Source organism: Equus przewalskii, chromosome X (assembly GCF_037783145.1).
Source record: "Equus przewalskii isolate Varuska chromosome X, EquPr2, whole genome shotgun sequence".
NCBI lineage: Eukaryota > Metazoa > Chordata > Mammalia > Perissodactyla > Equidae > Equus > Equus przewalskii.
The window spans coordinates 122879461-122889750 of record NC_091863.1 but is presented as its reverse complement, the minus strand read 5'-3'; the positions used below and the strand labels follow the sequence as shown (position 1 = coordinate 122889750).

At 49.5% G+C, this 10290-nt stretch overlaps 1 protein-coding gene across 4 annotated transcripts in view; it reads left to right on the top strand.

Annotated features, from left to right (window-relative positions):
• Positions 1 to 10290, top strand: part of BCAP31 (B cell receptor associated protein 31) — a 29289-nt gene that overhangs the window by 447 nt on the left and 18552 nt on the right. For 2 of the 4 annotated variants that reach the window (XM_070604540.1, XM_070604538.1), the window contains exons 2-4: positions 803 to 938; positions 3484 to 3584; positions 8212 to 8356. In XM_070604540.1, coding sequence (XP_070460641.1) covers positions 847 to 938; positions 3484 to 3584; positions 8212 to 8356 — 338 coding nt within the window. In that variant the 5' untranslated portion in view covers positions 803 to 846. Of the gene's footprint in view, positions 1 to 49; positions 253 to 325; positions 544 to 802; positions 939 to 3483; positions 3585 to 8211; positions 8357 to 10290 lie in introns of those variants that run through there. The other 2 variants (XM_070604541.1, XM_070604542.1) reach the window with 2 other exon arrangements.

The following is a 10290-nucleotide window of genomic DNA, read 5'->3' as shown; positions in this document are numbered from 1 at the left end:
TTGGGGTGGCGGCGGGTGGAGTCGGGCTCCGGGGGCGCAGGAGCCGGCCGCGGCCGCGGGGGCGGGGCGGGGGCGAGGCTCCCGCGCGGGAGCCTCCGAGGTGGGGTTGGGGCAGGGCGCGCCGAGCTAGAGCCACGTCGGGGAGCTCTCGAGCCGCGTGGGCGCTGCGGCTGACCGGGACTGCCGGGAGGGGCTCCTCCGGCTTCTGAGGAGACAGCTGCTTCTGGAAGTTTCTCTGGATGGGGCCGTGAGGTGCTTAGTCGAGGCCTACGTTTGCTCTTGGCGCAGACTCCCGCCCTCTAGGCGGCGCTCTTGTGGGCCCGCTGAGGTACCCCGAGGCCCCCGGCCCTGGGGAGCCACGGCCTTTGTCTCGGCCCCGTTGGCGACGTTGGGAGCGAGTGCGGTCCTGCAGCGCGGCCGCCCGGGGCCCAGGAGCCCCGCCGCAGAGCTCGGCCTGGCCGGGGAGCGCGGGAGGGGCCTGCCGGCTGCCGAGAGTTGCCGCCCTGTGTAGTGGTCGTTGAGAACGCTTGCCTGGTTCCACAGGCACGAGCAGTCTCCCCGACTCCCCGGGGAAGGGAATTGTCCAGAAGGGTGGCTCTGGATGGGTCTAGGCGCGTGCTGGGAGGCGGCCGCTCGCTCCGCGCGTCCGGGCCTCGGCGCTGCTGGTGAAGCAGCCCCGCTGGGCGCAGCCCGTGCCTTGGAGAGCCCGGCGCAGCCTGCCGGGGCCCAGGGCGGCCGGCGGCCCAGCTGTCACAGCTTCTCCAGCCGTCACAGCTCCTCCTGTCCTTCTGTGCCCTGTCAGGAAAGAAGCTCGCGTCTCCCTGTTGGAAAGCTGCTAGCAGCAGGATGAGTCTGCAGTGGACTGCAGTTGCCACCTTCCTCTATGCAGAGGTCTTTGCTGTGCTGCTTCTCTGCATTCCCTTCATTTCTCCCAAAAGGTATGGCCTGTGGAGCAAACAGGCAAGCGAGTTGAGAGGGTGACTGTTGTGGAGCCCCATGGCTTCTGCGTGCAAAGTTGCTCGACCCTGCAACTGGGGCCGGCTGGAAACAGGTAGAACTTGTCTGAGGTGGGGGTGGCAGGGGTTAGGTTGGTTATCACCAACCTTCTACACAGTTCGGCTTTGTGACACCTGGCCGAGTTCCTTTCCTGAGCATCCTGCCTTCTGGGTGCCGGGAAGAGGAGAAGACTTGTCTCTAGTTATGGTCCTGGGAACGATGCCCTCTTGCCGCCCCTTGGGTCCCTAGGGTTCGGGGGATGGCATTGTGGGCTCCAGAAGACTTTCACCACAGGGTCACGTTGTTGCTGATTTGGTGACTTCTGTCCTCCTAACTAGTCTCACTGGCATTGCGTAGTAGCCTCATGAGCATTACTCAGCCCTTGAAGGATGAAGCCATGTTCCCTTTCAGTGAACAAAAGACCCGTTAAAAGTTAGCTGGAAAATTTTAATTGCAGTTAACATGATGAACACATTATTCTGACTTAGGTTAGAACATTACAAATAAGCCTTTCTGCACAAGATATTTTTAAAAGCTGTTTTTTAATAAAAAGTACAGATTCCTGATGTGATACAATAGGAATTGTATAGCACTGCTTAGGGAATATTCTTGCCAAAAGCCGCATCTGAATCTGTTCACACCTCATACAGTTCAGAGGAAATGCAGAGACAGAGGCCCCCTCACTGCTGCAATCTGGAAAGCTTTGTAGGACAAACAACCTGGTTTCTGCAAAAAGTAAATTGGGGAAGAAAACAAAAGAGGACGGGAGGGAGGGGCTTACAGAATCAGAGAGATTTAAGACACTTATCACCCTATCACTTCCTGTTCAAGCAAACTATTAAAAACGGTTGCAACAATTGGGCTGTGGGATTCTGGCTCTGAGAATGAGGGATTCTCATTGAAGTTCTCGAGGTCTGGTGATGGCATTGTGGTGTCGTTAATCGTTATGAAGGCTCTTTTCTGGTAGAGCTACTTCGTGAAGTATTTATGGAGGGAGATGAAGGGAGGTCTGGGGTCGGCTTCATAATAATCCAGGGTGGTAGAAATCTGCATGCACCAAGATTGGTCACATGGAAAAGCAATTTAAAGCAATAATGTGTATGTGACAAACATTTTGAATACTCCATAGGGGAATGCAGTGGAAAATAAATTTCCTGTTTCTGTCTCCAAAGACTACTTGTGTTTAAGACTGATTTTCTACCCTGTGAATGTCAGGAATATGGGAAAGCCTTTATTTCTTGAAGAAACTTTCAAGGACGTGAGAATGCACATAAGAGAAAAAACATAGAAATGTGAAGAATGTGGGAAAACCTTCTGTCATCCCAAGTCCTTACAAACATGCGAAAGGACTCACTTGATAAAAACCTCTTGAATGGAAACAGCACGGGGAATATTTCAATTGGCCCACATCCTTATTGTGGGAAAACTCCCACTAGAAGGAAATTTAAGAAACGTGGAAGATTGACGGAAGTTAATTCATGTATAGTGTTCTAGAAAATTTTCAACATAAAAGAGTTGCTATAAAAGTTGTAGATATATTGTGTTTACTAAGCCTTTTTCTTAAAATGCAACATTGGACTGTGGATTTCTACTAATTACTTTGAGAAATGAAGTGAGAATTCTATGAGTCATCTTTCAAAAATAGTATGTGAGATTAGTGGGAAGTGCTTTTTCCTTAAATTGGTTAATGTTTTTTCTTTCCATTTTGCAGCCTGTTGGATCCATGGGTGAATAGAAGTGTATTTTTTTTTTTTGAGGAAGATTAGCCTTGAGCTAACTACTGCCAATCCTCCTTTTTTTTCTGAGGGAGGCTGGCCCTGAGCTAACATCCGTGCCCATCTTCCTCTACTTTATATGTGGGACGCCTACCACAGCATGGTGTGCCATGGGGTGCCATGTCCGCACCCGGGATCCGAACCGGCGAACCCTGGGCTGCTGAGAAGCAGAACGTGCGCACTTAACCGCTGTGCCACCAGGCCTGCCCCCTAAAGTGTATTTCTAATATGCAATTAGGTTTAACTTTTTTATAATGTTTTATTCTGTGTTAAGGGGCCATTGAAAATTGATACTTTGGTTTTTGTTGGGATTTTCCTACTGGCCTTTTGTAGCTGTTCCTAGATATCCCTAATCCATTATATATATTGTAACTTTCTTACTGAGAAAGCTTTTTTGAGATTGTGGGTATAGGAGCCCTTTTCTATTTTCCATACTATTAAATGTTGAGACTAAATTTGTATATATGACAACTTAAAAAAAAAGAGACTGATTTTCTAGAAATTTATATACATGAGTGCAAGCATCTTTTTTTTTCTTTTAACACTCTTGAACGAATGTCGTAAATTGGAGAATTGCAAGCAGCTGAGGCTGAGCTTGTATGGGATATTTGCCATTGGAGAAGATGCAAAACTGGATTTCTGTCCTCAGGGCCCTGGATCCCAAGTGTGTATTGTCTCTCTTCAGCTCCTATCCTTTTTGTCGTCTTTGCAGATGGCAGAAGATTTTCAAGTCCCGCCTGGTGGAGTTGGTAGTGACTTACGGTAACACCTTCTTTGTGGTTCTCATTGTCATCCTCGTCCTGCTGCTTATTGGTGAGTGAGCTGTGGCTGAGGGCAGCTACCTGCCCTCGACACTTTGCTGTGGCTTCTGCCGCAAATCCCTGTGCCATGTTCCATGTGAAACGTACAGCTTTGGCTTCTCAGAGACAGGCCACTTAAGTGGCCCCTGTTTCTCTTGGGGAAGAGGCTTCTGTTATCCACGGAGAGGGTGCTGCTGACTGCTGGCAGGGTCTTCACTTTGACCAGCAGCCTTTTGTACACCCTTTGATGACCACCTCACATCTCTGGGGCGGCTCCTCAGGTCATTCTAGAACTGAAACCAAGAGAAGCTAACTGGCCCATGATGACCTTGGTCTAAGTAGTGCTGTTCTCCAGTCACTTAGACAGAAGTATCAGTCTCCTTCGATGCCTGAACTAGGCCGTGAATAGGCAATGGTGACCAAGTAGACAGGGAGCCTAGCTGGGAAGGAAGCTGCCCTGTCCTGTAGGATGGGGGGACTGAGAGGTCTGGCAGCATATCTAGAGGGCAAATCCCAGACCTCTGTGGGTCTGGGTTAGACTTCAGGTCTTTCGAGTCCTTCCACCTCTGAAGTTCTCTAAACCCCACATTGAGGTGCACACCAGCAGGGGCTTGAAAGACACACTGGTCCGAGGGTACGTACTGCTAAAGGATGAGGCCTGGGGCCACGTGGTGCTAAGATGGAAGGCAGACATTTTGTGACATGGTGGTGGCATGATTATTTGGAGAGACTAGAGGAATCATTACAGCTCTTGTGTGGCTGTTAAATGTGTATTTTGCTGTAGTAAGTGGTCAATATGTCCCTCTGCTTGGACTCCAAAGCATTGGCTTGGCTCTGCCACAAAGAGTGGTTCTGTCTCTAAGGTGTGATGCCTGCTTAGGCTCCTTTCTCCCCGAGTCCCCAGCAGAAATGTGGCAGTGGGTGGGAGGCCAGGGATGTATAGTTCAGGGGACTGTGCATGGCCCTACCCACTAGCTGCAGCATTTAGGCATTTCAGCATTTCTCCTTCCTAATATCTTAGGGGCCCGATGAGATATGTTCAGACAGGGCTGCCTCTGAACAGGCCAGGTGTGGCCTACTCATTCCCAGCCGGATAGGGTGGGTGCCAGCTGCCCACAGACCTTGCAGTTCTTGAAATACTTGGCAAGGCCCCAAGAGGCACTTTTTTCCAATCAGATTTCTCTCCCTGAGCGGCCTCTGGGCCTGGAGGGGTAGGGAATATGCGTGTCATCCCCTGAGCGTGAAAAGCCAGGCTGCAGGGTTTTGGAACTGAGCATGTGTGCTTTGCTTTTGGGTGTGTGGTGGGGGTGAGAATTAGGGTGGAGCAGGACTGTGTTCTGGGTATTCCCTCAGGGCCTTGCCCCTCTATAAACCAGACTCCGTGAGGTCTCCATTTTCTAGCACAGCTGACTGAGCCAAGGAGGCCCTTTGCAGAACCCAGTAGTTGGCAAAGGTGCCATTCTTTTTTGGCGTCAGGGAACTGCCTGGAAGTTCTAGAGAGACATCTGGCCGTGATGACAGGCTGCTTCCTAAGAAGTAAGAAGTGTAAACTAGAGAGGTCAGCAGAGGGTTCTACAGGTATAAGTGTTAGCTAGTAGCAAATACTAGTGCAAGGTGATGGACATAACCAGCTAGAGCTGCAGTGCTGGCTGGCTTCTAGGCTTCACTGGGAGGGGCCTAGGGTAGATCTCACTCGGGGAGTGGGCTCGATAAGGGTCTAGGATCAACTGCCTTGGGCCAGAGGTCTGCGATGGGGGGTCAGCACTCTGCTGTGCTACTTGGGCTAGTATGGCCCAACACCCCCACTGCTAGTCTGCTCTGTACCAAGTTGGTCCTTAAGGTGGTAGGGTTCCTGGATGCAGATGACAGTGTAGAAAAATATGGGGGTTCTTTTTTTGTATTTTAAATTTAGAACTTTTTTTTTTCTGAGAAGGATTTGCCCTAACATCTGTTGCCAATCTTCCCCCCGCCCCCAAAGCCCCAGCTCATAGTTGTATATTCTAGTTGTAAGTTCTTATAGTTCTTCTATGTGAGCCACCCCCACAGCATGGTTACTGACAGACGAGTGGTATGGTTCTGTACCTGGGAACCGAACCCGGGCCGCTAAAGTGGAGCACACCAAACTTTAACCACTAGGCCGTCAGAGCTGGCTCAAAATGTGTTTTTTCAATCACAAAAATAACATTATTTTAAAAAATTCAGAGATTTAACCTAGAAAGTTAATTTCATAATCCTATATCCCACAGCTAGCCATCGTTTAATACTTTCTTGTACATTTCCACACGCATTTTTCTATGCTGACATCACTACATGTTTTGGATTGGATTCATATCACAGTACATACTGTTTTGGATTGTTTTTTCCACTTACTGTGTCCTAGACATATTTTTACAGCAATTTCATTATTTTTCAGATTGTGTAGTGTCTTGTCATATGGGTATACTGTAATTTAGTTCCTTTATAGGCATTCTCACATCATTGCACATTTATGCAAATATTTCTGTAGGATAGACTTGGAGAGGTGGCACTGATGAATCCAAGGGTATGAACATTTTAAATTTTATGTCTTAGTTTGGGCTGCTATAACAAAAATATCGTAGACTGGGCAACTTAAACAATAGACATGTGTTTCTCACAGTTCTGGAGGCTGGAAGTCCAAGATCAAGGTGCCAGCAGATTCACTGTCTGGTGAGGCCCCTCTTCCTGCTTCTGCCCTCTCGCTGTGTCCTCACGTGATAGAAGGAGTGAGAGAGCTCTCTGGGACCCCTTTAAAAGGGCGCTGATCCCATTCATGCGGGCCTTGCATTCATCACCTAATCACCTCCTGAAGGCCCCACCTCCTAACACCGTTCCATTGGAGGTTAGAATGTCAACATAGGAATTTAGTGGGGAGAGGGACATGCAGTCCATAGCAAATAGGTGTGTTGTTGTTTTGGTTTATATCCCTGCTAACAGTCTTGGAGAGTGCTTGCTTCATGATACAGATTTAACACAAAGACACCAGTAGTGGGAGGCACGTTTTTATAATGTAACATCAGCTTAAAAGCCAAACAGTCTGAAACCAGAAATTAAGAACAAGACAGGGGCTGGCCCCGTGGCCGAATGGTTAAGTTCGCGCACTCCCCTTTGGCAGCCCAGGTTTTCGCCAGTTTGAATCCTGGGTGCAGACATGGCACCGCTCATCAAGCCATGCTGAGGCGGCATCCCACATGCCACAACTAGAAGGACCCACAACTAAAAATACACAACTATGTACCAGGGTGCTTTGGGAGAAAAAGGAAAAATAAAATCTTTAAAAAAAAAAAAAAAAAGGAGACAGTACCCATATAGTGATATCTTATGCCTCTCCCATGGTGGTCTATTAAGAGCCCTCTTTAGGTAGATCTTTATGTACTGACTTAAAAGATGTCTGGGGGTTGGGGCTGGCCCCGTGGCCGAGTGGTTAAGTTCGCGCGCTCCGCTGCAGGCGGCCCAGTGTTTCGTTGGTTCGAATCCTGGGCGCGGACATGGCACTGCTCGTCAGACCACGCTGAGGCAGCGTCCCACATGCCACAACTAGAGGAACCCACAACGAAGAATACACAACTATGTACCGGGGGGCTTTGGGGAGAAAAAGGAAAAAATAAAATCTTTAAAAAAAAAAAAAAAAAAAGATGTCTGGGGGTGAGTTAGGAAAAGCAGTAGGTATGGGGTGGTTCCATTTCTACTTTATAGGTAAACATATCAATGTACATGTATCTAAACTGGAGGACTATATGTCTGACAGTGGCTCTCAGGAGCAGAGGCTGTTCACCCTTCAGCAGTTCTTTGCATGCCCCCTCTGCGCCCAGAACTGTGCTAGGCCTTGGGGAGATAGTAGACAAGATTTCTGTTCTTGTGGAGTTTGTCGTCTAATTTGAGGGAGATGGACAATAAACCTGTACTTTGGGTAATTTCAGATCCAGGTGTAGATTACAAAGAATAACATAGGGTAATGTGATCGGAAGTGACTGGTTTAGATAAGTTGGCCACGTATCAGATTCCTTGCTGGGGATGATTCTGTTATGAGATTGTTGCTCTTTCCACATTTCTGGTATGTTTGAGCTTTTGATGAGTGCAGATTCCTTTTGTAATCAGAATAAAACGGTTTAACAAAGCTCATTATAAAGCTTAGAAACAAAAACCCTTGAATCTTTAGCAGGCATCCTCTGGGTCTTGACGCCTAGGCAGCTCAGGCCTCCTCAGTGGGCATTTCTATAAACAGGACTACCCTGGCTTGTCACTGGGGTGGCTGGCGACCTGCCCGACTTGAGATAAACAGAACCAGATGTTGGGGGTGCTGTGAGAAAGAGGAGCTGCCCCCATTGCCAGCAGTGCCTCAGACTCCGTTAGCATCTTGACATGGGAAGCAAGCTTGTGGCCTGCTCTTGTAGAGTGGGGCCAGGGAGTGACGTGAGAAAAGCTGGAGGAGAGAGTGGGCCTGAGGGCAGAGCTTCTGAGAAGGCATCCCCCGAAGTGTATGTAGAAGGGGGGATAACGGGAGACAGAGTCAGGGGAAGTGAAGTGAGGCCGCCCAACTCAAGCCCCCTGTCACCTGGACAGCTTAGTCTTCTCCGAGAAAGAGCTAAACACCTCTGTATCTCGTCTCATCTCTGCCACAGATGCTGCACGCGAGATTTGGAAGTATGATGTAACGGAGAAGGTGAACCTCCAGCACAATCCTGGGGCCATGGAACACTTCCACATGAAGCTTTTCCGTGCTCAGAGGAATCTCCACATTGCTGGCTTTTCCTTGCTGCTGTCCTTGTGAGTGGGGAGGGGTGAGGGGCTGTGAAGGGACCCCTGGGCTATCCTGTGACCTTGACTCCTCAGTCTGTGACCTTGAACCGGAGGCCCTGTCACGGGAGCCACACGATTTCCCCAGAGGCCTCTCATTTTCCTCCAGACTCCAGAGGCAGCATGGAGAGTGGGAGAGGACTGGCCAGAAGGTCAGAAGACCCGAGTTCTGGCTCTGCCATGACTTACCACGTGCTTTTTTAGGGCAAGTGCATTACCAGCTTGCTCTGTGTATGTAGAGTGAAGTAAGTGACAAGGCATTTCCCTCCTCTGGGAGAGGCCCTTTGGAGCCCAGCTTAAAAGGACCAACTGAATAGGGGCTTTTTACGTATGGGGTCCTGACCTGAAAAGAGTGGGCAGAAATGGCATGAAGGGGCTGAGACTGACCCTGTCTCCAGAGCCTTCCCAGATGTAGACCTGTCATAGGAGCATGTTGTGCTCCATGGCAGCCTAAGTATTTCTGGTGTTTTTTTTTTTTTTTTTTTTGGCAAGACCGAGTGCCTCCATCAGGGCCATGGGGGTGGCTAGCTGGGCAAGACTAGGCTGATATAAAGCACCTCTTTCAGCCTGGGGGCCTTTCGCTGCCTCCTGCTCACAGGGGTTCTGATCGTGGGGGCCTGGCTTTTCTTGGGTCTGCTGACTGGCAGGGAGTAGATGTGCTCAGGCCGAGGGCTTCCGGAGGTATTGGGAAGAGGCTTACCGTGAGGTTATTCAGAAGCAGGGTGAATGTATGGATTCTGGGTCTGGGCCCGCTCTCCTCTAGTCACCTGGACATCCTTTTTTTTGAGGAAGATTAGCCCTGAGCTAACTACTGCCAATCTTCCTCTTTTTGCTGAGGAAGACTGGCCCTGAGCGAACATCCATGCCCATCTTCCTCTATTTTATATGTGGGATGCCTACCACAGCATGGCTTTTTGCCAAGCAGTGCCATGTCTGCACCTGGGATCTGAACCTGCGAATCCCGGGCCTCCGAGAAGCGGGACGTGCGAACTTAACCGCTGCACCACCGGGCCGGCCCCCGGACATCCTTCTTTAGTAGGCATTAGAATGATTATTTGTCTGGGTTTCACTTTTTCAGGAAAAGAGTCAGTCGTTCAGGTGAGCCTGGCCTCTCTGGGTCAGAATTGGAAAGTGCCGGGGGTGGAGCCGGACAGGGCAAACAGCTTTCAAAGTGATCTGTTTGGTCACAGAAGTGGTCTGCAAGTGTGCCGGCTTCAAATTTCTGAGAGTCAGGAAGTGAGAAGGCTGGGAGGAGTTGGACGTATAACACTAGAGTTTTAGAATTTTGGGAAGCTGTGAAAAAGAAGTTTCATCTTGTGGTCTGAGACTGAAAAGGAAGCAGATCTGGAGGACTGAGTCTCAGAAACAAAATTCTGAGTCCAACTGCAAGTGAGCCGAAGTGGGGAGATAGAGACCCGGCTGTGTCGAAAGAGACCACAGAGGCTCTCGGGGGGACTCCCAGGCAAGCTGTGATTCCATCTGGAAGACAGGAAGGACAGAAAGAGAACTAAGGACTGTCCCAGAAGAGCACACAGAGCTTTGAGAAGAGTACTAGGAAGGTGAGAGCCTGCAGGGAGCTCTGGCTCATGAAACGTGGTAAGGCCTGGGGAGAAGAGAGTCTCCTTGATGTTTCTGTGTAAAGGAACGAAATGGCATGCAGAGGTCAAGGGTAAAGGAAGCACTGGGATGAGAGAGTTGAAATCCCAGGTGAGTGAGTGTATACTGGAGTGCTAGCTGCTCTAAATGACTTAGCTTCCATTTGCCCTTGATGAAATTATGTCCAGAGGCTCTTGAGATCATTTGCAGGTGGAATTGCCAGTCCTTGAGGAATTGCAGGGTAGGAGAGATTCTGGCAGACTGCAGACAGGCAAGCATCCCAGTTTGCAAAGGAGGAAGAAGGTAGG